The sequence below is a fragment of the Miscanthus floridulus genome, chromosome 2, assembly GCF_019320115.1.
Source record: "Miscanthus floridulus cultivar M001 chromosome 2, ASM1932011v1, whole genome shotgun sequence".
Lineage (NCBI taxonomy): Eukaryota > Viridiplantae > Streptophyta > Magnoliopsida > Poales > Poaceae > Miscanthus > Miscanthus floridulus.
Window position 1 is genome coordinate 165641836 of NC_089581.1, and position 27379 is coordinate 165669214.

General features: G+C 45.6%; 2 protein-coding genes across 2 annotated transcripts; one reads left to right on the forward strand and one right to left on the reverse strand.

The window, feature by feature from the left end:
• The first annotated feature begins 11376 nt into the window (after positions 1-11376).
• LOC136540483 (uncharacterized) lies at positions 11377-12963 on the forward strand. Its single transcript, XM_066532489.1, has 2 exons — positions 11377-11863; positions 12004-12963. The coding sequence occupies exons 1-2, from the start codon at positions 11621-11623 to the stop codon at positions 12493-12495; spliced, it is 735 nt and encodes a 244-aa protein (XP_066388586.1). The 5' UTR covers positions 11377-11620; the 3' UTR covers positions 12496-12963.
• Positions 12964-17225: 4262 nt separating this feature from the next.
• On the reverse strand, positions 17226-17594 carry LOC136537380 (zinc finger protein ZAT18-like). Its single transcript, XM_066529371.1, has one exon. The coding sequence runs from the start codon at positions 17592-17594 to the stop codon at positions 17226-17228; it is 369 nt and encodes a 122-aa protein (XP_066385468.1).
• Positions 17595-27379: the final 9785 nt, after the last annotated feature.

Consider the following 27379-nt stretch of genomic DNA (forward strand, 5'->3'; position numbering starts at 1 on the left):
AACAAGAAATGGTCACCCTGTTCGCTTGTTGGTTTCAGCCAGCCCAAATCAGCCAGCCAACAGTGTTTTCCTCTCACAACAAACCAGCACCAGCCAGCCCAAACCAGCCCAGAAACCAACCAGTGAACAGGCTATGTTATCGGTCATCAACCACTGTTTTGCAGTGTTTTTTTAATTAACTTAGATATCTGATATTCCCAGAGAAAAAAATGTGAGTGATAGAATTTGACTGAGGTTCTGTTTGGGAAGCAGAAATTTATAGGAATCGTGCGCGAATTTCGAATGGCAGAATGCTTGAAAACATCCACTTCAAAGTGGGTCTTTAACTATTACTAAGGGGTGTTTGGATCCGGTGACTAAAATTTAGGATGTGTCACGTAAGAGTGTTGTATAGAGTGTTCGGATACTAATAAAATAAATAAATTACAAAATTTGTCAGTACTCCACGAGACGAATTTATTAAACCTAATTAAGCATATGTTTACTGTAGCACTACATTGTCAAATTATGGACTAATTAGGCTTAAAAGATTCGTCTCGCAAATTAGTCGTAGTTGTGTAATTAGTTTCGTAATTAGTCTATATTTAATACTCTATGCATATGTCCAGACATCCGATGAGATAGCGACTAAAGTTTAGGAGGAGAAACCAAATATCCCCTAAATGTACATAGATGGTTCTAGTTTTATCATAATAAATAACTCATTTTTTTATAAAGACATGCCAACATCTACAAATCAAATCAATCTTATCAAATGTATCATAAAATATTTGATAGTGCATATTGTAGATATTAATATATTTTTTCTGTAAATTTAAGGCGAAGTAATAAATTTTAGTTTAGGCAAAACCAAAACAATCAACATTGCAGGGATGATGGCTTTTCGTCCACTAGTTCAAGGAGTACAAAATATCCTATTACAAAAATCGTATTTCTAAAGATACACCCTGTGTGTATGATGCCAATATGCCACTTGGAAAGAACGGCCTGTTCGCTGGTTGGTTTCTGGGCTGGTTTGGGCTAATTTGAGCTGGTTTTATGTGAGAGGAAAACACTGTTGGTTGACTGGTTTAGGCTGGTTGAAACCAACAAGCGAACAGGGTGGAAGTCTCTTCACATTTCTGTTCACATGTATTTCTTTCATTTCCTAATACATGAGAGGGCTGCGTACCTTTGTATTGAGATAGGAAAGCACGGTTACACAACACGTCGTGCCGATTAGTCTTTAGCAATGGGAATGATGGGGTGATTTGCATCAAAGGTTACTCAGCTTGTTAATTTGCAGCGGCGAGCATCGAGGCCTCACCGAGGAAAAGCCTCGCATTTCGTTCTTCCCAATTATACACAGCCTGTTCGTTTGTTCATAGATGATCGTAAATTTTCAGTTAAAAATAGTATTTTTCTCTCACACCAAATCAACCAGCAGTAAATAATCCACGATCGTTTACGGCCTTGCGAACAGGCTGACAATCGTTACATGTTCTTTCCAAAGATACAACTACACGTTCTCGTCGTGGCACCTGTATTTCTCATTTCCTATTCTGTATTTTCCCCATCTGACATGACTACACATGGGCTGTGGCCTGTCCAGCTCTTAATAAATTTACGTCAATCAACTAGAGGTCCAGAAGCAGAAGTGAGGTGCGCGCGCGCACTTGTTCTAGCATTCTGGGGATCTTCAAATGGGGAACTACCGATATCATTGCTGATGCAGCAGCATTCACCTCTCTTGCACTAGAACAGTACGTAGGTGCCCAAATTAAATTCACGCAAACGATGGTATCTATTGGTGCCTTGATGGATGAAAATGACCGGTAAAGCTAGAAACAAACAGCTGCATGATGCATGCATGGCCCTTATCTTAGCAACGATAAATCTTGACTGAGAGAGGATGCACTCCCAGCACGTACATTTTGGTCACTGAATCATTAAGAGTCACTGTGATGAAGTCCCAAGAGTTCAGTATCTATAGCTATCACTTCGTTCCAAACCAAAGCTGACTTGCTTTTGATCAGCACTGTTCATGTTCAGCCTAGTTTACAAATTGCTGGACATGCGTCGATCGAACGTGCTAGTGCTGCGATTATCCAGCCAAATTGTTTTCCTAACAAGATGCACGTACGGCGACGATGTCCCAACCGAACACACTTGTGGGACTTCTTCATAACGTAGAGTACGTAGCAGTCAGTAGTCGCCCTACTAGATGCTAGCCTAGCTAGGACTAGGTAGGTACTCCTCCTACTGGCTACAAACGTAGTACAGCGGAGCAATTGCGTTTTACCAGCCAAGCCAGCAGCAGCCATCATAACCATTGCCGCGGCAGAGGCGAGGACCCTTAAAGGCCACGCAGCTAATCTCCTGGGGAGGCAGCAGACGCAGACGCAAGGGGCATCCCGGTAAATCCGCTCGCGCCCCACTCCGAATTTAAAGATAAGGAGGTTGGCGAAAATTTATTCCCCCGGCTGTAAATTTGTGGTTAAAGCGGGGGTGTTGGGCCGCTTAAATTGGAGTCTCCCCTCGGCGACCCAAATTTGGAAGTTGGAGTAATGGGGAGGAGCTAGGCAGCCGCATTGAATCCGGCCTCAACTTAGGCAGCCGCATTGAATCCGGCCTCAACTGTGACCGCCCCCTTCCCCTCGTCGCCTCCGATCCCTTTCCCCGCACGGGCGACACGTATCTGCTGCTCGAGCTGCATGCCCTGGTCGTGACTCGCGCGCGTGAGCTAGAACGAAAGGTAGGCGAGTTGACATGGAAGGTTCAAATAACGGTCAGAGATTACGGAACGCCCGTAATGGTTGTGTGCCCCTGATGCACACACACTTTCGGCTGACTCGTGACAAGGGTACCATTGATGAATTTGTTACTGCCGCTGGCCTGCCTGCTTGCTGCTATAGTAGTATACTCATTTACTCCTACTGGTTACTGGTATGACAACACTACTGGTATTCACATTTACTGCGCCCATCAGGGACAGAATTCGATACAGCTACTAGTAGCTTTTAAAGCGGCCCAAGGGCGAGCCAGTACACTACACTTGGTCAATCCATTCAGTAACATTTCGTGTTTAGGCCTTATATAGTTCCTCCTCTAAGTTTATTTTTTATCCCATCGAATATTTAGACATATATATACAGAATTAATATAGATTAAAAAATAATTAATTGTACAGTTTGCGGCTAATTTGCGAGACGAATCTTTTAAGTCTAATTAGTCCATGATTTGATAATATGGTACTACAGTGACACATATGCTAATGACGGATTAATTAGGCTTAGTAAATTCATCTCGCGGATTACTAATGGATTTTACAATTTGTTTTTTTATTAATATCCGGACACCTCATACGACATCTCTATATAACACCTGATATGACGTCTTAACACTTTACCCCTAAAGGTCTTACTCCATTTTCTACGTAGGGTCTGTTTGGATTAATTTTCATTCTTATAGTGAGGTTCTAGAATCTAGACCGTGACTTGTTGTGAGCGTACAATCAGGAGTACGTACTACTAGCATGCATGTATATATCTGTATGTGCAGCTGATCGAAATTGAGCTCGATCGATCGATCGCCTTGATAGAACCTCATTTCATAAATACATGCATGCAGTCGTCCATCGTCGGCTCGGCGACCAGTGATTAATGGCGCAACCACCTTGCTTCAAATAGAGGGAAAAGGAAGAGGGGGGAGAAGGAGGCGACCAAGAAACGCAAGAGAGCGCCACCCTCTTCTCTACAAGCAGGGAGATATAAACTCCCATGAACGATCGAAGGCGAAGACGATTAATTTTAATAATGGGACGTGGTTGATCCTTGGATGTTTCCCGCTATAAACCTCCCCGTGACATGATCCTATCCGCTTCCCGGTCACGAATTAAATGCGGTCGCATCCACAGCCCCAACGGAAAGTGGAATCGCCGTTTCGTATTTAATGGCGGTTTCCAGTCCAAGTCTGTAGCTACCCGCTTTCGCCCGAAGCCGGAATGCTGGATGGATAGAGCTGTTCAACCTCACTAGAGGCATAGATCTAATCAGATACTTGTTGTTGTTGAATAGAATTATGGGTCTTACAACATTTACTATTGTAACAGGAGAGACAGAGAGGGGTGGAGTAGAAGAACGTGTCGAACCTAACATCGTAGAGGAGGATTCACTCGCGTTCGCCATAGAATCGGTGTCTGCGCTAAGGCAGCTACGGTCGATGATGTGCGGTGGCGACCGACGGTGAAGGCAGTGGAGTCCGGTGACGCAGTCTGGGGCTGCACAGTGCTATGGGTGTGGCAGAGGTGTTTTTCATCACTAGCTGCGCCCCTTACTAGATCGGGTTTAGGGTTTGTCGGTGGAGAACTCGTCTCAGGCGAACCTCGTGACTTGAGCCGCCGCCCCCCACATCTATTTATTGCGCAGTGCAATAGGAGCCCTCCAGCCATAATGGGCTGGGCGCCACCGATCAGGGCGTGGATCAAAGACTTAACAAGGCCATTGGGCCTAGTTTAAGATTAGAGATCAATCTAACAATCTCCCCCCTTGATCTCCTACCATTTTTAATTTCATATTATTTACTTTTGTTCATTCCATTATAGATTAGCGCATAGAGCATGTTTTATCGGCACAGTTAATTACCGATAGATTTAACAGCTACAACACTCCACTCTGTTCAGAAATTGATATTTATCGTTGGGCCTTCTTTTGTCCAGGAATTATAGGTTTTCCTTTAAACCCATGCCGGCTACATATTCTCTGAACACGTTGGGTGGTAAGTCTTTTGTAAGCGGATCCACGAGCATCTCTTTGGTACTTATATGCTCAAGACTTATGACATGATCTTGGACTTTATCTTGCACAACATAATACTTTATGTCACTGTGTTTGACAGCACCACTTGACTTATTGTTGTGAGTATACTGTACTTCCGGATTATTATTACAGTATAACTTAAGTGGTCTATAGATGTTGTCAACCACCTTCAAACTAGGTTTGAACTTCTTTAGCCAGTTCATCTGTCCCGTTGCCTCATAACACGCTATAAACTTGGCATACATTGTGGACGATGTAGTGATGATTTGCTTTGAGTTTTTCCATAAAATAGCTCCCATGCGAGAGTAAATACATATCCAGACGTGGATTTTCTATCATCTTTCGCATAATCAGAATCTGAATATCCCACTATATAGAGTGAATCAGATCTTCTATACGTCATCATGAGGTCTTTCGTTCCTTGCAAATAACGCAAGACTTTCTTTACTAATTTCTAGTGTTCTGTTTTAAAATTGCTCTAGAATGTGCCAAGTAACCCGGTAACAAATACTAAGTCAGGGCGCGTACATACTTGAGCATATTGCAAGCTTTCGATAGCTGAAGCATATGGAACCGCTTTTATTTGATCGATCTCTTATTGGTTCTTCGGGCATTGAAAATCCCCATATCTGTCGCCCTTGACTATAGGAGCAGGTGAGAGACTATATTTGTGCACACTGAATTTTTTTAAGATCCTTTCTATGTATGCCTTTTGTGACAGTCCTAATACCATTTTACTTCTATCTCGGTGAATCTCGATCCCTAGAACGAACGAGAATTCAACAAGATCTTTCATATCAAATTTTGAGGACAAAAATTTCTTTGTCTCTAGTAGTAGACTGACATCACCACTAGCAAGTAAGATATCATTCACATACAGGACAAGGAAGATAAACTTCTCATTCTTAAACTTTGCATAGGCACAATTGTCCTCAACATTCTCTTTAAACCCAAAATTTCTTATTGTCTGATCAAACTTCAAGTATCACTGTCTTGAAGCTTGTTTTAATCTATAAATGGATTTTTTAGGCAATATCCCATTCGTTCTTTTTCTTCCAAGACAAAACTTTTTGGTTGTGCCATGTAAACATTTTCATCCAAGTCCTTGTTGAGAAATGTTGTCTTTACATCCATCTGATGTAATTCTAAATCGTAATATGCCACTAATACCATTATGATTATAAAGAAATTCTTACATGAGACTAGAGAAAAGGTTTCATTGTAATCAAAACCTTCTTTTTACGTAAAGCCTTTTGCCACAAGTCTCGCTTTATATCTCTCTATATTTCCTTGAGAGTCAAGTTTTGTTTTGTAGACTCATTTACAGCCTACTGTTTTGGCTCCTTTAGGAATTATCTATAAATCCCAAACTTTACTAGTATTCATTGATTTTATTTCATCTTCTATGGCCTCAAGCCACTTTGATGAATGATCATTTCTCATGGCTTCTTCAAATAAGGTGGGATCATCCTCCATTTAAAATTCCTCAGTATTATATACTTCATAGTCAGCAGTAATAACTAATTTTCTAACTCTTTGAGACCTTTAGGAGCCTCCACATTTGGCACATCTTCTGTTTGAGGCTGTTGTTGCTCCCCTTATGTGTGGTAATAGGTTCTACAGGATCCTAAAGAACAGGTTCCTCATCGTTATTCATTGTTGCCACGGACAGAATAACAACAGGCGCTGGCACCACACTATCTTCACTGTTGGTGCAGCTACAACAGATAGTGAAAAAAATGGCTCATGAATCATCGGAGTGGGCGCATACACCCGCTTCTCTTCAAGGTTAATTTCTTGAGCTATCATGTTCCCCTCATCATTTTATCCTCTAGAAAGACAGCGTGTCTCGTTTCTAAAATCTTTGTATATCTATCTGAACAGTTGAAACGAAAACCTTTTGACTTTTCTGGGTAGCCAATGAAATGGCAATTTACTATTTTGGGATCTAGCTTCTCAATGTTTGGGTTAAATACTTTAGCCTCAACAGGACCCCCCCACACGTAAGTGGTTTAGTGAGGGTGCTCTTCTTGTCCACAACTCATACGACGTTTTGACCACCGACTTACTTGGTACTCTATTGAGAATATGAATGATGGTTTTTAACGCCTCTATCAATAGGCTCAACGGTAAGGTGGAGTAACTTATCATACTGCGCACCATATCCATCAGGGTAAGATTGCGTCTTTTAGCTACTCTATTCTACTGAGGTTCGTCCGGTGTATAATTCTGGGCTACTATGTCATTCTCCTATAAGAACCTTGCAAAAGGTCTAGGAACTTGGCCATATAGGGTATGCCGACCGTAGTACTCCCGTCTATGGTCGGACCAGATTATCTTAATCTTTAAATTGTATTGGTTTTCAACTTCTGCCTTAAATATCTTAAATTTATCCAATACTTCTGTTCTTTCTTTGATTAGATAAATATAGCCACAACGGAAGTAATTATCTGTGAATGTTATGAATGAATCATAACCTTCCACACTCTTTACAGAAAACGGACCATAGATGTCTGTGCGAATAATCTGTAAAATTCCTACGCTTCGTTTGATATCTTTCTTAATTTTCTTTACATACTTTCCTTTTATGCATTCTTTGCCTTGTTCTAAATCTGAGAGCTCTAATGGAGGAAGAATATTATTCTTAACTAGTCTTTCTATTCTCCCCCTCGAAATATGGCCTAAACGACAGTGTCATAATTTCGACAACGCATCGTAAGCTCTCTTTCATTTTCTGTTTACATCCGCAGACGAGGATACATTCTCATTGTCGCATGCGACGTTTCCATCATCACATACAACATTCATATCATCACGTAGTGATAACAAATAAAGCCCATTTTGTAAGATAGCAAGACCAACACATTCATTATAAAATGTTATCTTACATTTGTCATTTCCAAAATGACAATCATATCCATCATTGTCCAAGTATGAAACACTAATCAAGTTTCTCTGTAGAGATAAAACATAAAGAACATCTCTAAGTAAAAGTGTGAAACCATCAGAAAGCTCTAGAGAAAGATCGCCAATAGCTTCAACATCTGCTCGGACTCCATTTGCAACTTTAACGTGTCTTTCTTTTCTTTGCGTAGTCCTCGTCGAACGAAATCCCTGTAAAGAATTAGCAACATGAACAGTTGCACCTGAGTCAATCCACCAAGTAGATTTCGAATACTGTACATACAGAGATTCATTTATGAACGTAATAATGTTCTCACCTTTCTTTGCCATGATCATCTTTAAGTAATCAGGACAATCTTTCTTATAATGTTCCGTCTTCTTACAACAGAGACACTGGTCTTTCTTTACTGTGAACTTGTTCTATTGAGGCTGATGCAGCATGAGACCCTTTCCCTTTGGCTTTGAGGAGGAGTTAGCATTATTATTCTTTTTCTTGTTGTCTTTCACATAATTGATTGTGCCACTATTGGCAACTTTCTTTCTCTCATCCTCTTGCACACACATAGCCATGAGCCTCTCTAAGTCCCATTTCTCGAGCTGTATGTTGTAATTGACAACAAAAGTGTCAAATTCCTTTGACAAAGAAGCAAAAATCAGATGGATAAGGAACTCTTCCTTAAGAGCTAGATCCATTGGTTTTAACTTGGATGCCAAATTACTCATCCTTAGAATGTGCTCTGTTATCCCACCATTTCCAGAGAACATCTCTGTCACCAGCTGCTTTATCAGCTGGGTAGCATATGTCTTTAAAGAGCCAATGAACTGACTATTTATTCTATCGAGGTATTCGGTGACGGTGTCATACTCTAGGATTGAGCCCACAATTACAGGTTCAATCGTGTTTTTTATCACAGCCATACATTTTTTATTGGCAGTGACCTATTTCCTATGCTTAAGGTCATCGGACATCTTTTGAGATACAAAATCCCTCTCTGTGGTTGTCCAAGCGGCACCAGCCTTGTTTGTCTTCCTCACTGGTGCCATAGGTTCAGTGGGACACGGTGAGGTGACTACCCAGTCCACATCAGCCAAGATGAAAGCTAGGCCAATCTTTTTCTTTCACTCCGTGTAGTTGTCACCTTTAAGAGTGGGAATCTCTTTGATACAACCCATCAAATTGTATCCGCCTGAAAATACAATTCATATAGAGTGAGAACATAAACAGAATAATAACAATTGCATGCCTTAGTTCCAACGTTGGTCAAAATTAAAACATACAATTATCCTATACACTAATTCTACATCAACATTGAGCAGAAATAAAATTAATGCATGATAAAACTCATCATAATATTGTCATTAATCAACATTGGTCAGAATAACAACAATATTATAATAAGCTAAAAATATATCCATTTTTTCAAAATTAAATTCTCCCGTTGGTTCGAATTTAATAATAAAAATAACAAATTTGAAATACGCAGCGGAAAAAAGAACTCATTCTCTTGAATTATACCCACAGGGAAAAAAATACTTTTTCTATTTCCTTTTGAGCCAATTTCCATTTTTCAATTTTTCTGGAAAAAGAAAAATACGAAACCGGGCTCTTGCTCTTCCTTCCTCGGCCCAAACCGGCCAAAATCGGCTCGGCCCACTGCTCTGCGCGGCGCTCGGCCGCACCCAAGCCGCAATGTGGGCCTGGGCCGACAAAGTGTCGCGGCCGCACGCGCCCGCCTGGGCTGCGAGTTGGCCCATTCTTCCATCGTCGTCAGATCTCATCCGACGGCCGTCCGGTCGTTTTGAACGAACAAAACCCTCTCCCGGCCGTGGTTCCCGAACCCTAGCGGCCATTCGGCCCTCTCATCTCTCCCCTTCTCAGCCCTGAATCGCCCGAGCGACAAGCAAACGACGACGAGAGCGAGCAGAGAGCCCCGACGTCGTCGCCGCCCCCTCGTCGGCGTGCACGCTCCCCCAACGGGTGAGCGCGCCTGGCCGCGGCGCCCCTTTGGCTAGAGCCCGACGAGCAACGCCCCTGGCTCGGCCTTTTTCTCTCCACGCGCCGGCGATGCAGCAGCGCTGCACAGCGGCGAGGTAGGCCTCCCCTTCCCCAACATCCCCCTCTGATTTGCTTCTCTGTTTGTGTTCTCGGATTCAACCGATTTGGGCATAGGGATCGAAGTTAGGGTTAGGGTTTCGGGTCTTGTTCTTCTTCTTTCCGAATTGATTTCAGGTTTAGGGTTTGGTTTCGAGTGGACTTGAAGCCGAGCCCTCCTTCTCTTCTTTCTTTTACTCAGTTAGGGTTAAGGTTAGGAAAACCCCTCTTCTTTTCTCAGATCCGAACGGATCCACTCTGTTTTATCGTTCACCCGTTCTATATCTAAAAACCCTAGAAACCGTGACTCTGACACCATTGTTGAACCTAAAGGATCACTAGGAGCATAGATCTAGCCTAGTACTTGTTGTTGAATAAAATCATGAGCCCTAGAACATCTACTATTGTAATGGGAGAGACAGAGAGGGGTGGAGTAGAAGAACGTGTCGAACCTGACACCGCAGAGGAGGATTCACTTGCGTCCGCCATGGAATCAGTGTCTGCGCTAAGGCAGCGATGGTCGGTGATGCGCGGTGGCGACCGGCGGTAAAGGCAGTGGAGTCCGGTGACGTAGTCCGGGGCGACGCAGTGTTGTGGCGGAGGTGCTTCTCGTCACTGGCTTCGCCCCTTATTAGATTGGGTTTATGGTTTGTCGGTGGGGAGCTCGGTTCAGGCGAACCTCGTGACTTGAGCCGTCGGCCCCACCTCTATTTATTGCGCAGTGTGACAGGGACCCTACCGCTATAGTGGGTTGGACGTCCCCAATCAAGACGGGGATCAAAAGTCCAACTGAACCGTTAGACCTCATTTAGGATTAGTGATCAATGTAACACACAGGCACTCGACGCGGCTCCGGGCGGAAGCCGGCATCCAACGGGAAAGGGAAACTTTTATTAACCAACAGGCGGCAGGCGACGCCGGCGGAGGCGGAGCACTAGCTGATCGATCTGACGCCTGACGGGAGAGAGCGAGCGAGGTTAATGCGCGCGCTGCTGTTGGCTAGCTAGCCTTGATGGCGAGCTTAAAACGATGGTTAACCGCAAAAAGCCCATGCAGCATTAAGAAGCATGTGAGGGCGGAGAGCGATCGATGCGAGGCGAGGCGGATGGAGAGATAGAGGAGGAGGTGGACGGCGCAGCAGTAATGGCAATGCCGCGCCCGCGCGGGGAGGTGGAGCCGGTGACCGAGCCCAACCTCGCCCCGCCTCGTCGGGCGCCCGCCCAGCGCCCAGCGCCCAGCGCCCAGCGGTTAAAGCGAGGGGCTGGCCGGGCCGGACCGGACGGCCCCGGAGAGATGGCTGGAATGCGATGCGATGCAGGCGGAGCGGAGCGGGCCAGCGCCAGCGCCAGCGGCCGGCCTGACTCGACCCTGACCAGCAGTAAGTGAAAGTAGCTGTGGGAACATCTCGTGGGCCCGGTCGCAGTGTCCCCCCTTTTAAGATCCTGGCTACCACTTCTGTGCTCATAAATTTCCGTCCCCCGTCGACGTCGAGGCGGCCTCAGCCTCAGCGGCTGAACCCACCTCGCTTCTCCTCCTCCTCCTCCCTATATAAACCCCGACCCCTCGCTGCACCCGAATCCAAACCCAGCGCCCCCACACGCATCGCATACATCACCAGGACAGGAGGAGGAGGTCGCGACCGGCCCGAGCCCGACCAAGCCAAGTACGCTACCACGCACACACTCCTGCGCCGCGCACCGACCGCGAGGGTGCAACGACGACATACTCCTCCTATATCTGCTAATCCACAGGCCACAGCAGCCCCAAGCCGAACGTACACGTACGTGTAGAATCATATATAGGCGCAATAGCAGTAGCAGATCGATCGATGGTGTCGCTGCAGTCCGCGGCGCTCCTGCCGGAGGCCACCAAGCGCCCGCCGTGGCTCTCCCTCGTCGGCAGCGTCGTCGCCTCCTCCACGGGTACCGGTACCGCGGCGGCCACCAGCAAGAAGCGGAAGCGGGACGGCGGCGGCGGCGGCGACGACCGCGGCGAGGTCGTGGACGGGATCGAGCTCAATTTCGACGCCGCGCCGCTGCCCCCAGAGTGGCAACGCTGCCTCGACATCAAGGTACTTGTCTTATCGCAGGCCCTTCGGTCTAGTCGTCTATCCCATCCGTGTCGATCGACTCCATCGAGCCGCGCCGTGTACGCACAGCACGTACGTGTGTTCTGTTCTGAGTTCTGACTCGTGTCTTGGTGCGCATGCAGTCCGGGCAGATCCACTACTACAACACGAGGACGCAGAAGCGGACGTGGAAGGACCCCAGGGGGGAGCCAGACTACCGCGCCGCGGCGCCCACCTCCGCCGAAGACGACGACGACGAGGAGGACTCCGCGAATTGCGCGCCGCCAGGGTTGGACCTGGACCTGAACCTGACGTTCGAGCCGCGCCGGGCGCTCGCCCACGACAAGAAGAAGCCCAAGCATACGACGGCTACTAAGGCGGCGGCAGACGACCGTCGTCGTCTTCAGCTGGCCGCGGAGGAGGCCGAGGACAGCAGCAGTAGCGGCAGAAGGGAGATGGTGGCCGGCGTGTGCGTGCGGTGCCACATGCTGGTGATGATGTGCCGCGCCAGCCCGGCGTGCCCCAACTGCAAGTTCCTGCACCCACCCGCCAGCCGCGCCGCGCCGCAGCCGGCCGAGCCTGAGCCGCCGGTGCCACTCAAGCTCGGCCTCCATCTGCTCTGCTGCGGGGACTAGATAGCTAGCTAAGCTACGTACCTACCAGCGACGATCGATCAAATCAAATTAAACGGGAGCGTCCGACCGACCCATGTCCACACATGGAGGATGGATGGTTCTATACCGTGCTCCCTCCCTAGGCACGCGTGCACCGGTAGAGCGCACGTGTGTCGCACGTGCAAGGAGGGGAGGATCAGGATCACGTACGTAATTAGAGGCAGCTCGCTAGCGTAAGCGTAATCAATCAGACAGGGTGGAGGAATTGATTGTTGTTTTGTTGAGAGAAAAATATTGTATATGCCTCATGATCAAGCAAGCGAACATGTGTTAGTTGGCGCCGACGGCCGATGGATCGGCTGTACGTACGGTTAGCCGTCAAGGGGCATATCATATATCATATTAGTATTATTCATATATGGCGATGAATGGTGATGTAGATATAGCACTAAGTGCATAGCATAAATGTAGCTTGGAATTTTCGGTGTCTGTCACTTGTCCGTGTGCATGTACTCGTAACATGTTTTCGAACTCGAGACCCGTCGACTCGAGGGTGCTCGTTGCGGAAAGTTGCCACGTTCGTCTGGTCTGGTTTGGTTTATAAGCCATAACTGAAAGTATGGTTGGCTGGTTTGGTGTGACAGAAAAATAATATTTGTTAACTGATAAATCATGACTTATAAGTTAAATACGATTAAAGGAACAGACATTAGTCAGCACGAATAATTTATTGGCGCGCCCCTGTACATGACAGTAGCGTTTGCATCGCGCTCTCGGCTTCTCGCGAGCAAAACACCCTGCTCTGCCTCGCGTTAATACTGCTGCTAGTAGCTAGCCACCACCGATCAGCAAGCACGTACACGACCATGCAAACTCCAGCTGCTGCTGCTGCGTCCAGGGGCCGGCCGTCGGGAAACTTGAACCGGTCCGTTCTCCTCTCTCTTGCTGCCGGCTGCCGCTGTGGCATGCCATACCGATACGGCGATACCGTTCGATGCTATCGTGCATACCAAGCTACTACGGTGCGTAGATGGAAGGCGCGAGCTGATTCGGCAACGGGGTCGAATTAGTGCGAAGGAGCTTGAATGCGCCACATTTACTAGCTGGATGGCGGATGCAACGAACAGTCCTCTCACGTATTCAATCGCGCATCAGTCCTCACGTATTCAATCGCGCATCCTGGCAAGGTAGTCGCTCCTAAAATTCATATCACATCGAATATTTAGATACTAATAAGGAGTATTAAATATAGATTAATTACAAAACTAATTATATAGATCGAAGCTAATTTGCGAGATGATTTTTTAAAGCCTAATTAATCTATCATTAGCATATGTTTACTGTAGCACCACGTTGTCAAATTATGAACTAATTAGGCTTAAAAGATTCGTCTCGCAAATTAGTCACAAGTTGTGCAATTAGTTTTATAATTAGTATATATTTAATACTCCATGCATGTGCTCAAATATTCAATGTGACAGGAATTTTAGGAGACACTGTAGGAAACAAACATGCCCTAATTCTCTAGTCGCTCATAAAATTAATGTCACATCAAATATTCAGATACTTATAAGAAGCATTAAATATAGATTAATTATAAAATCAATTACATGGATGGAGGCTAATTTGCGAGGCAAATTTTTTAAGCCTAATTAATCCGTCATTAGCACATGTTTACTGTAGCACCACGTTGTCAAATCATGAACTAATTAGGCTTAAAAGATTCGTCTCGTAAATTAATCATAAGTTGTGCAATTAATTTTATAATTAGTCTGTATTTAATACTCTATACATGTGTCCAAATATTCAATGTGACAAGAATTTTAAAAGCTCCTGTATAAACCAAATAGACCCTAATGTTGTGCCATCGTTCCTCTTGTCATGACAATGAGACAATTCATTGCATGTAGGAGGAGCGGTATGTGTGTATCCAGCCGGTGTCGCGAGCTTAAAGCCCTGTTCGTGGGTTTTATAAGCCGTATTTTTTCAAGGTAATGAATAATATTTTTCTTTTAAAATAAATTAATTATTTTTATTCATGACTTATCAGTCAAACGAACAGGACATCACATGCAGTGGACAACATTAAAACTCGTGAGTCTTGAGATTAATTTCTGTTCATTACCTGTTCTATATGAAAAAGAAAGATACTCACCTGCCAACGCAAACATTTCTTATCCTTGTCATGGAACATAGGAGTATCTTTCTTTCTGATTCCAGTGCTAATAACGTTCATCTGTTTCCCGATCGTTTATTTCTCTCTCTCTCTCTTTTTTTCTTTTTGATTTGATTGAGAGGCTCCTCACCTGCTAACGCAAACATTTCTAGTCCGTGTCCCTGACATGTAATCCGTACGTGCCCCGTTTTGCGACTGGAATCGACGATTTTTCATATAGAGTGTTAATGACAAACAAAGGACTTGTAACTCGCTACAAGCATTTGTTTGTCGTGCTTGATACGGCGCCAAACCTCGGCATCGCGAGGACCATCTATGTGGCTATACTCTGCAATTGCCGCCTGCTAGTGTGATTGTGGCGCCAATGCTAGCTCTATCTCTATGTCATCATTCATTAAGCTCTACGGTGGTCCTACCTACACTATGCGCAAATATGATTTTAGTAGACATACTTATAATTAACAGAGGTAGTAGGAACATAACCTGTTTTCACCACCATCTTCTCCTCTCAGACCCTGTATTCCGAAATCTTGTATGTCCCAAAACTATATCATCTTTCGTGGCACGATTCGAGAAAACATTAGCAAAGGTAGGTCTTTTATAGTCGTCAGCGGTAAAAGGCTATGACGGACAGTAGGCAAACAACCATCTCTATGCATGAATCATTTAGAATGGCGAGTATACTAGAGTGACGGACTTTGTTAATTGATTATTTATAGAGATGATCATCTTATGATGCCCATGTCTATAAATGATGAACTTTAGAGACGGCTTTTTAACCTCTTTATAAAGAGATCCGTGTCTAGAAATAGTTATCCCGAAAAATTTATATCTTTTTATATGAACTCAGATAAATACAAAATTTATATTAAAATTATTGAGCTCAACACAAACTTAGTAGACAATTTTTTTATTTAAAACTATTTAGAGTCCCTAAATTCGTTTTATAAGTACTCAGATTTTGAATATTTCTTCCTCTTCTTTCTCTACAGGACTCATCTATCCTTTTTACGTGAAACTGTGAGACAATTCAGCCTGTTCGGTTGGCTGATTTGTATCGTTGCTGGTTCGTTTATGTGAGAGAGAAGTACTGCTGGCTGGTTTATATGAATAGTATCTATGTGAGGGGGCTGGCCAGCCAGCCAGCCCCAGCCGATCGGGCTGAATGAGACGTTCCTCATTTTCCACCTCTGAACTATGCACGGAGAACGTGGAACAGGTGTGGCTGCAATGGGCCTGTTCACTTGTCTGAATTCTGGAGAATCTGGATGGTTTGGAGGAATGCTGAAGGAATTTGTGAGAGAAAAACACTGTTCCGGATAAAAAAATAAGCAGATCAAGTCGAGTTTAAGGGCACGCGAACGGAGCCATACCTACAATTATCTAATTATTGCACGAGTAAGAGTTTACTGGTTAAAAGAACATCCAGTTTATCTTTTCTTCTTTTAGAAATGTTTGGTTTACCTCAATTAATCTTTTCTAAAATGTGGCTTTTGGAAAATGAAAGAAACAGTACTACACATTTTATTTGACTATCAGTTTGGAGGTTCACACGGTACATATTGTTCTTTTTATTTTGAATGCGCCGTAGTATGTGAACTTAAGTAGAAACTCACGCCACACACCATACGCACTCAAACGCACACACGCTGTGTGTAAGCTAGAACTACATCTATATCTAAAGACATACATACGGCTGAGAGGTACTTGAAGATCATCAGACTCTAATCGTGCACCTTGATCATTGTGAAGCATCACGCTTGAGGTTGAAATTCCTGCAAAGGAAACTGGAGAAAAACGCCGATGCAAAAACCCGTGTCGAACAGTGCTCGAACGCGGGCGATGGGTGCTCCATCGAGCGTGCCTCACCAACCAAACCATGAGCATATTCGGTTGGCTGGTTCGTATCGTTGCTGGTTTGTGAAGAAGTACTGTTGGCTGGTTTATGTGAGAGAAAAATATTGTTCCGGCTGAAAATTTACGATCGTTTACGACAAGCCACGGCCAAACGAACAGGCTGCATATTGTTCTTGACCATAGCACACCAAATCCCGTCCTACTATCTCCGTCTCATAAAAAAGAACTCCATAGTATTTGTATCGGTCAAACTTTTTTTTAAATTTAACTATGTTTATAGAAAATATTAGCAACATTTGTAAGCCAAATAAGTTTTTATTATAAAAATATAATAACGTTCTATCTAAGGGTAGTATTATATATGATAATAAATATTAATATTTCTTATATATTTGATCAGAGTTGACAATATTTAGCATTTTGGGAAGAGCATCTCCAAGAGTTTCTATATTTTCTTCCCATAACCATTGCGTTTTCCAACTTCAAAAAAAAAAGAATTGGGAGGAATAAATAACGTCATCTTTCAAAAGTGCAACACCTAAAATATCGTTTAGCGACATTTTCGTAATTACCATCATCTTCTTCCTCCGAGAACAACCACGTACATGAAACCTTGGTGACTTCCATGGCTGGCTTCCTAGGTACAGAGATGCATCCGCTGCTAGCGAGAGAGGTACAGCCGTACTGCGCCACGCCACCCCCGCGCTCACCTCTGCTCTCATCCGGCCACAGCAACGCACGTCCGTGCCGTCGTACGGCTCCGGCGCACGCCTCGGACGCACGCACACAGCGCATCCGTGCGCGCAGGCCTTGGCCACCGGCGCTGCCTCGGATGCTTGCGGCTCGCGTGGTGCCCGCCCAACGCCTGGAACGACGACGCGAACCGGCCGGCGGCTTCACGTCTTGCACTCGGACGCCCGCACACCACGCAGCCGTGCGCGCGAGCCTTGGCCGCCGGCGCTACCTCGGATGCCCGCGGACGCTTGCGGCTCGCGCGGTGCCCGCCCAACGCCTGGAACGATGGGAACCGGCGGCTGTACGTCTTGCACTCGAACATGCGCGTCACTTGGTACCCTGCCCCAGCCATGCGTTGCGACTTGCGATGGAGGAAGATCGGTGATAGGCGGGGGATACGCGCGACGACTTTATGCGTAAGCGGAGTGTTTTTCTCGAGCACTGAAAGATTGGAAGGTGATTTTAGTCGTTGTTGGATATCGTTTTTTTATTCTTTGCTAAAATTATGAATTGGGAAGGATTAGTGAGTACTTTTGCAGATGCTCTAACAATGACATTTTTATGAGACGGTGGAACTATGTTTGGAAATGACTACTAGAAAAAAAACATTTTAGAGGTGAGTCTTTTCTATTTTTATAAAGACGAACAGGCCGTCCACCTTTACAAAAGAGTTAAATACACCAGAGATCCATTAACGTGGGAGGAGATTTCAGTTAGGTTCATCAACTTTCAAAGTGGTTTTTTAGGTCTATAAACTTAATATGTTGTATCACTTAGGTCCATATCCCTTCATGTGGGATTTCTCACTGATGTGGCCTGCTGATTTGTTCTTTTTAAAGCAACGGTTGACACTTCATTTCGTCAAACATATTGTGGACGCGTGAGTAGGTGCCGCCGCCGCCGCTGTGGGCACGCGAACAGGCCCGCCGCGGCCACGTGCGTCGTCAGAGGACTTGTGGAAGGGGGGCAGGATGAGGCTGGCCTTCCGGCTGTGCGCCAGTGAGCACACGTCGTGGTGCATCGAGCTGAAAGGGCGTCTGCGCCACGTACGGGCTCACCGTCACCGCCCCCGACGCCGCCTGCTGCTCGAAGTACCGGAACGTGTCCACGATGCGATCCAACAACGTCGGGTTGCTGCCGCTGTTGGACGACCTCGTGCTCTTCCGGTGGGGCTTCAGCACGGACGCGGCGCGGCCAATGAGCTCCGTGAGGTGGAGCACGATGAGCGACATGGGCGAGTCGCGGGAGGAGCCCGACGCCTCCAGCAGGTCGATTAGCGACGTCGCGTGGTCCTCGCTCTAGAGGCAGGTGAGCACACGGAGGAGGCAGGTCAGCACGTGGAGGTCGGCGCTGAGCCGCGCGTGCTCTAGCGACCGCCTTCGCCCGTGCGAACTGCCCCGACGGGTCGTACAGCAGCTTGATCAGCGGCGTGGACACGACGGTGATGAGCACCATGGACATGGTGAGCGTCGAGTAGTGCTCCGTCGTCGCCTTCATGGTGTCGCCCTAGTTGTTGATGGCGGCCACCTCCACGATGCCCTGGATGTTGAGCATGAGCGCCACGAACAGCTCCAGCGCGCACCACTTCTCCGACGCCTCGGACCTGGTGAACTCAGTGAGGTTGATGCGGTAGCCGGAGAGCGCCATGTAGGCAGCCACGCGAGCGAGTAGGAGCAGCCAACAGGCGCATGTGGGTGAGCACTGAACAGCCGTGTGAGAGGGTGCGTGCGCGTGCAGGGTCGCGCGACGAGGAGAAGCAGGGCTTGGTTGCGGGGTCCAGCCACGGCGCATGGAGAGCGCGGATCGAAGGCAGCACCGAGGCTTGGACGTGGCGCTTGTGTTGCGTGAGGCTCGAGCGCGGGCGGCAGCCGTGGGTCCGCGGTGGAGGAACAGAGAGCCAGCGCCTTCTGTTGCTGTGCTGGCAGACAAGGTGGTGGTAGTGGAGGAGGTGCAGTCTGGCCACAGCCCATCTGCCGCAGCCTGCGCCACTGGGGTGCCGCCGGCAAATGCGGTCAGGAGCATAGCCACCCCGTCGCGCGCATGCGTGCTCGACGGACGCCACGCCGGAGCCAGACTCGAGCGCGTGGGGATGCCCATGAGGAGGATGGTGGCGCCCATGTGTGATGCCGGTTCAGCGCCGCGCGTCGCGGCCGCCAGCGCCAGCAAACCCATGACAGCGGAGTACGGATGCTCGGGCTGTGCAAGTGTGCCACAGTGTGGGACGCCTTCGCGGTGACAAGCCACGTCGACGCCGTTGCGACCGTGGTAGCGTCGTGTGAGCGGCCATGAAGTACATGGTCCGTGCGAAGGGTGGCGGGGCACTACGTTCCTACGGCTGCGTGTGCGTGTCGGTGCTCTGCCATGCGGCGACCGTGGGTGGCCACCGGTGCGACATCGCGTGTAGATGGTGTCCAAACGGACTGGGCGATGTGAGCTTGTGGGAACCGCGTACGCGCGCATCCAGGCGAGGTCACGAGGCGGCTCGAAGGCCGGGCAGATAGGCCAAGGCGGAAACAAGGAAAAAAGGTGGGTCTCTGGTGTGCTCACTAGCGGGCTTGGTGATGGCAGGGCGCCTGTTGCAGGGAGGGTTCGGTGTAGGTAGGGCTGATGCAGGGGAAGGCGTGTCCCTGAGCGGCATGGCTTCAGTGGTTGCGGCGGTCACCGTGGTTGAAGGAGAGCCGGCGCTAGGGGTGAGGAAACTCCTGCAGGCGATCGAATGAGCGGGCGTCGATGTCTAGCTACATATAGGTTGGGCCTTGGGTCACAGAGCAGCTCACCGGTGGCTGGGGAGGTTGTCGATCACAGAGCAGAGGCGATAGGACGCCGGCGGTCCACAGCGCGGCATTGCGGATAGCGTCTCATGGCACAGCGTAGAGGAACGGTGGGGCTCGGTGAGGTCGACGCGTTCTTGTGCTGCGAACAAGACGATGGTGAAGGCTAGGACGGACGACAAGGCTTCTACGGCAGGAAAAGGGGAAGCTTTGATCTTGGGGAGGCTCACCGATGGCTTGCGGGTGGAGGTACGGTGGTGGGCTGGCTCGGAGTTGCGGTCGCAGGTCGAGGGCGCGGCCAGGGTCATAGGCTACTCAACAAGGATGGAGGCGGGGTCGCGTAGCTCCGTGGCGACAAAGGCTCGGTGTAGGGCTGCAGGCAGAGCTCTATGGCAGTGGCGTGGTCACGCTGTCACGGCCTCAGGGCGTCTCGGCCATGGCGGCCTTGGGCTAGGAAGGGAGGCAGGGAGGATGGGGCTGCGACAGCTAGGAGGGGGAGAGGGCAAGGGTGAGGGCGGCGGCATGTGACGTGGGCAGCGTGAGTGCGGCGTGTGTTGCATCGGGGAAGCAGCGGACAGAGATCTTGAGCTAGCGTGCGCATAAGCTTCACCGGGAGAAGGTCAGGTATCACCGCCGCCCCTGTGGAGCAGCCAAACGCTACGCCGCTACCTGTGCTGACCGTGGACTAGCTCCAGAAGACAGATCAGCGACACCGTGGACTGCCACATTATATTAAAAAGATAAACGAAGAGGTATGGACTAGAGATACATCACTTCAAAAGTTTATGGACCTGAAAAACCACTTTCGTAGTTGATGGACCTAAGTGAAACATGGATAAAATTTAATGGACCAACGATATATTTAACTCTTTACAAAATGATACTACCTTCATCCTCAAAAGAATACAATTTTAGCGCTGTGTCATATTTTAGTACCTTAAATTTGACCAATTATAGATAAAAAAGTATCCATATTTACGATACCAAATAATACCATCAGATTAATTATAAAATGTATTCTTATAATAAATTAATTTAAAAGCATAATTATGAATATTATTCACTTAAAACTTGGTCAAACATGAACACTTTTCGTAGTACGCAACTCATAGTTGCATTCTTTTTAGAACGGAGGTAGTATATGCTAATAAGTTATATCCCGAGCCAGATATCTTAACCAACCCGTTTTTTGTAAGTAGCATTTTTAGTAAGCAAAAATGTTATAAAATAGCAAAATATTTTTTTAATCCTAGGGCCCCACTACGCAAATGCAACTCTAACCTACTAAGTACTTCACTACACACTGTGTGAGTGAGAATAGGTTGCTACCTTTGTATTAATATAATAAATATAATATAAAAAAGAATTAATCATTTGATAATTTTAAGTTCAATTATCTGACTCCTCAAAAATGTGATTTCTTTTCATTTCAGGACAGGGAATACTTACCATTCTTTCTAGACGTAGATTGTCGCCCAGTCCTGCCCTGGGCTTCAGTTACAAATTTGTCTAGATAGACCTTGGGCCTTTTGGGCCATAATTGGTTCCTTTGATCATCCTTAGGCCGAATACTGGGCCTAGGCTTTATAGCGGGCGTTGCGATTTTCTGGCCAAAAATTTGCGGGACTAAAATGTAATAGAAATAAAACACAAAGGGCCAACTGCTAAGGGTGTCTTTGGTTTGGCTTCTAGGGGCAGCTTCTCAGAGGTCAAAAGCCAGCCAAAGGCCTTCCAATAGCCCCACAGCTTCGTGTGAAAGCCAGCTTCCGCGCAAGCCAAAAATCACAACCCCTCCCAACATGCTTTCACCGGCTTTTTGGGAAGAAAGTTGGGAAATATTACTTGCCTGCCACTCCTAATGAAACATACGGGTTCGTCTTTCTTCGGGGGCATCTAGGTGCCAACTCGGGTGGCTGGAAGCCCCCTGCCGACCCCCTCCCCTTCCCCGCAATTAATTTTTTTCATGGGTTGTTTATATTGTAGTTGGGTCATGTTGCTGTTTAGATCCGCGCCCCACACAGTTAACTAGACAACATGCATGCAATAGATCCAAAAAAGATGACATAGCACATATCTCATGCTTTTTTGAAGTAAAAAAAGTCATAACTCATGAACCAAGTATTTTAATTAAAATTCGATCGCACCATCGTGTTCCTTGTAATAAACTCTTCAAATAAGACCCACATGGACATATTTTGATAAAAAATTTAACGGACATTTATCTCCTGATGAACATGTATTTAAAGATAATCGTCGAATATCATATTAACACTACACGAACATCACAAAAAATAGCATAGAATATCATATGTATACTACATGAACATCAAATATATAATAAAATGTAAAAAATAAAAAATAAAAAAAATATTGAAGAAATTAATTGTAATCAAATAAAAAGAAGAAAAATACCACCAAACATCACATTAACACTACACGAGCATCACTAAATAAAGCTTATGAAAGTATCTAGGACCCTAGTTAGGTTTCGGTGATTAATGACAATACGAGATTACTACACGAACATCACTAAATAAAGCATCATACGGTAGATCATTAGAATCACATTCTGGGCACAAGTGGTGAAGTTGGCTAAGTGTAGGTTTTAATTATTGCAAAGAATTTTAGAATTAGCCCAATTCACCCCTCTTTTAGGCATCTTGATCATTTCAATTGGTATCAGAGCCTCGTACTCACGTATTTAGGCTTAACCGCCTAGAGAAAGATGTCTCACGAAGATGTACCTTCTCCTATATTTGAGAAAGATGATTTTCCTTATTGGAAAATTCACATGGAGGCTTACTTAGAAACTCTAGATGTTGGAATTCTTAGAGCCGCCTCTCAAGGCTTTTCAAAACCTAGGGATCCCGCACATCTTCAAGGCGATGATGTCAATTATGAGAAATAGAATGCAAAGGCTAGATACACCATCTTTAGAGGCCTTTGCAAAGATGTGTTTAACCGTGTGCGGAACCATAAGGACGCCCATGCACTATGGTCGGACATTTGTGCGCTCTATGAGGGAACAAAGAGCGAGCGTGAGGAACGCTATCATCTTGTCATGAAAAAGCTTAATTCCTTTGAGATGCATCCAAAAGAAAGCGCTAATAAAATGTACTCATGTTTGAATGTTCTTGTAAAGGAAGTCAATGGGCTTGCACTCACACAAATGCAACTATCCGATGTTGTAAGAAAGATTTTGAGTATCCTCCCCATTGATAAATATGGGCATATTATGACCGTGCTTCATCAAGGTGATCTTTCCACCGCTACACTAACTCAAATCTTAGGATAGATCAACACTCATGAGATGTATATACACATCACACCATAAAATGGCTCTTCCTCTATCAAGAAGAAAGACAAAGACTTGGCATTCAAGGCTAGCCAAAAGAAGGGCAAAGCAAGAGTTAAGTATGAGAGCTCAAGTGATGATAAAATTGATGATACAACTCTTGCTCTTATGGTGAAAAGAATCGCCAAGATACTAAAGAAGCTCAACAAGAATGGTGTCAAGTTTGATGGCAAGAAAAAGAAGTTCTTCACTAGCAATAGAAGGAAGCCAATTTTGGAGATGGATTGCTATAATTGTGGAGAACTTAGTCATCTAGCTCATCAATGCTCCGAGCCCAAGAAAGACAAGTACAAGAAGAAGTATAAGGCAAGAAAGATAACTCAAGTGATGAAGATAATGATGAGAAGAAAAAAAAACAAGCCATACAAGAAAAAGGATGGCAAGAAGGACTTCCATAAGATGAAGAAAAATGGCAGAGCATAAATCGTTGGTGATTGGCTCACGGATATTGATTCATCAAGTTGCTCATCCGATGATGATAGTGAGAATGAGAAGGTGACCGCTATTTGTTAGGAGTATGCCCTAGAGATAATCATAGAGATGATTATATTGCCTTGTATCCATGATATATTATGAGTTCATTGAATTTCCATTAAAGACAACCTGTATCGTTTAGCAATTATATGAATTGTTTGTGAAATCTTTTACTTGAATGGTTATTCTAATGTTGTCCCTAGTCAGAGTTTGTGTGAGGACACACATGAATAATAGATCAGCGCATTATTAGTTGATGACTATGTTTCACAAGTCATAGACATGGAGATGTCAAACTAATAATATGGGCACATGTATGACATGGAGCTAGACTGACCCAACATGAGATGTCGTTATTATCTCTATTCATATCATGTATGTTATGTCCTTAGACCTGAGATTGTTATATGTATTCAAGATGTGAAACGACCTACTCAGGGACTATCAAACGCTACTCCGTAACAGGGTAGTTATAAAGGTGGTTTTTGGGTTTGTCGAGAAACATGCTATGAGACATAGACAATCAAGATAGAATTTGCCCCTCTCTATATATGAGAGAGATATCACTGGATCACTCTAATGATTAGATCAAGAAATACATGGTTGTGCTTAGGTTAAGTGTTAACCTATGAGTTGGACCAAATATCGTAAGGCAGGGGAATAACAAGTATATGGTTTTGTGGTGGTTCGTCTGATATGATCTTTGTGTACACATAGGAGTTGACATGCCTTGCTAGAGGCTGCTATCAACTAATGGCAGAGTAGGAGTACTCGGGCCATGTCTATGTGTGCGTGAACCCATAGGGTCGCACGCTTAAGGGGCTGGAAGCCTAGTTTGGATTCGATCTGAATTAGACAAGGCTTAGGGTTACTAATGGGCCTCTAACTCGGGAGCTCATTAGGGACGCCTATAAATATGTGGGGTGGGCAATGGGGCAAATCAATCCACGCCTTTTGGCAGCCGCCGTCGCCCATCCTATGCCCACACCTACTGCTCCTCGTGGACCTAGCAGTCCGGAGGCGCAACGCTTCCTCCCTGTACGTGTGGATACCTCGGAGGTGCTGCATCTAGAGCACAAGGACGAACCGCATGAAGGGGACGGATGAATGGATGACCTCACAACTGCACGGCACTGCTACGATGCATTCGACTACATCGAGTCGCTTCCGCTGCACCTACGCGTCTAGTGGTAATCCCGTGATCTATAACTAGCAGTAGATCTTGGTTTATGAGGTCAAAATTTTTGTTTTCCGGCTAGCGTAGCATCCTCATAACCCTTCAGTGGTATCAGAGCCGTTACTGCATTGCTATAGGTTCGGATGAGTGTGTATGGAGATATGCGTGGTTGTAGATGAGTCTCTGATCATGGTTCGTGATTTTACCGTGTTGGTCTTGTAACGATCTACTCGTACCGGTCGGAATTCCGCCATCTGAGTTAAGTGATACATGTAAATCCAGTCGTGGCAAGATGGAGATCAATCAAATTGATCGAATCAAACCTAGGTCAAGTGTCGAGTGCATGTGATGCGCAACGGTGATAGATTGGATCTACTGCCGGGCGCCGGGGTGCAAGAAAAAATGTTGTTCGGTAAAACAGTCATAACTTTTGCATATGACCTTGGATTGAGATGAATTCTATATGAAAATTGTAGAGAGAAAAATCTACATCTGATTCTCGCTGACTTCACCGGTTTCGCTGAAATTAGATTTGCAAAAAAGGCCAGGAAGATGGTGTTTTCGGCGTTTTAAGATTAGACGTCGGAATCGGTTAACTCTGTTTTGCAGAAATTTGTGACTAGTATAGCCCTTATGTGTATGTGATGCATGTATGTAATTAATTCATGGCTTGCATGTCATGAGTATGACAATATGGCTGGAGCCACTAAGATATTATCAAATTGATGTAATGGCCTACATGCCAAACTGTGATGATCCTATCCGTGACTATGTAATTTTCTTCACTGCCTTGCGTTAGTGATAGCTAGTCTTGGTGGACTCATCACTGAAGGATGGCATACATGGATCATGGAGATGGAGATCATCATGAGGAACAGTTAGATGGAGATGGAGATCCCCAAAGAACATTGGGCTATACCATGTCATATCTCTGTGTTAATGTCATTCTTACTATATTCTACTTTCACGTACGATAATGTTTTTGTCTACATGCGATGGTGAAGTAGAATGATCCCTCGGCAATGTTTAAGTTAAAATGCTTCCCCAAACCTTGCACTGTCAGGTGTCTTATACAATCGGTGGTGGGTCTATGAAATTAGGGTGCCACTGGTTTTCCTTGACTAGACAGGTTCGTATCGGATACTTACAGTAGAAGGATTGGTTACTTGAACAAGGTCATCCTAACGGTTAGGGACCTTAGAGCATGAGTAGTTAGGCACCAAAGCATAGAGATGCTACCCAACAACAAGAGTCATATGTGATATGATTAGCAAAAAGTTGCTTACCAATCTACCATGTCTTCTAGCGATGATGCTAAAGCTCACCAGTAGACTTGTTAGTTGTGGGCCTTGAATCACTAAGTTTCAATAGAGGGATATTGATTTTAGTGGGAGTAGATTATATTAAAGTTTTAATATTGTTTACTCTATCTTGGATACATTGTCTTAGTATTTTGCATTACTTTTGTTGTAGATAAATGGCACCTAGCAATCAACCATTTACTTTGCGTTAAATTCTTGAGAAAGATAAGTTGAATGGAACAAACTATGCGGATTGGATCCACAACCTGAGAATTGTTCTTAGGGCTGAGAAAAAGGAAGAAATTCTAGACACCCCATTACCAGATGAGCCTACTGATAATGCACCTGCTGCAGAGAAAAACGCTTACAAGAAAGCATGTGATGCTGATCTTGAAGTGAGTTGCCTTATGCTTGCTTGTATGGAACCAAATCTATAGTTGCAGTTTGACAATAACCATGCAGCGCATGATATGATCGTAGCGCTCAATAATATGTTCTAGACTCAAGCCAGGACTGAAAGGTTCAATGTCTCAAAGGCTTTTGCTGAAACCAAGCTAGCAGAGGGCACAACAGTTGGGCCACATGTGATCAAAATGGCTGGTTACACTCAGAGGTTGGAGAAGCTAGGCTTCCCAATTGGCTCTGAATTAGCTTCTGATTTTATTCTCGTGTCTCTTCTGCCCAGCTATGGAAATTTCGTCGCGAACTACCATATGCATGGGGCAGAGAAGGGCTTGAATGAATTATGTGGCATGCTTAAAATAGCAGAGGCTGATATCAAGAAAGGTGCTGGCAGTAGCCATGTGATGGCGGTCCAAAACAAGCCTAAGTTTAATAAGAAGGGCAATTCTTGGAAGAAGAAAAAGGGCAAGGCTAAAGATGAGATCTCTAAGCCAAACCCACCTACGCCCAAGGCTGGACCACCTGCTGATGCTGAGTGCTTTCCTTGTCATGGGAAAGGTCACTGGAAGAGGAACTGCAAGCTATACCTAGAATCCATAAAGGATCACGGCAGTAAAGGTATCCCCACAGCTTGTACACTTGTTGTTTATGTTATAG

Excerpts from the sequence above, each read along its gene's own strand:
- LOC136540483 (XM_066532489.1), top strand. The coding sequence starts at position 11,621 with ATGGTGTCGCTGCAGTCCGCGGCGCTCCTGCCGGAGGCCACCAAGCGC. Across the intron at positions 11,864-12,003 it reads AACGCTGCCTCGACATCAAG|TCCGGGCAGATCCACTACTA; the intron begins GTACTTGTCTTA and ends GTGCGCATGCAG.
- LOC136537380 (XM_066529371.1), bottom strand. The coding sequence starts at position 17,594 with ATGGCTGGGGCAGGGTACCAAGTGACGCGCATGTTCGAGTGCAAGACG.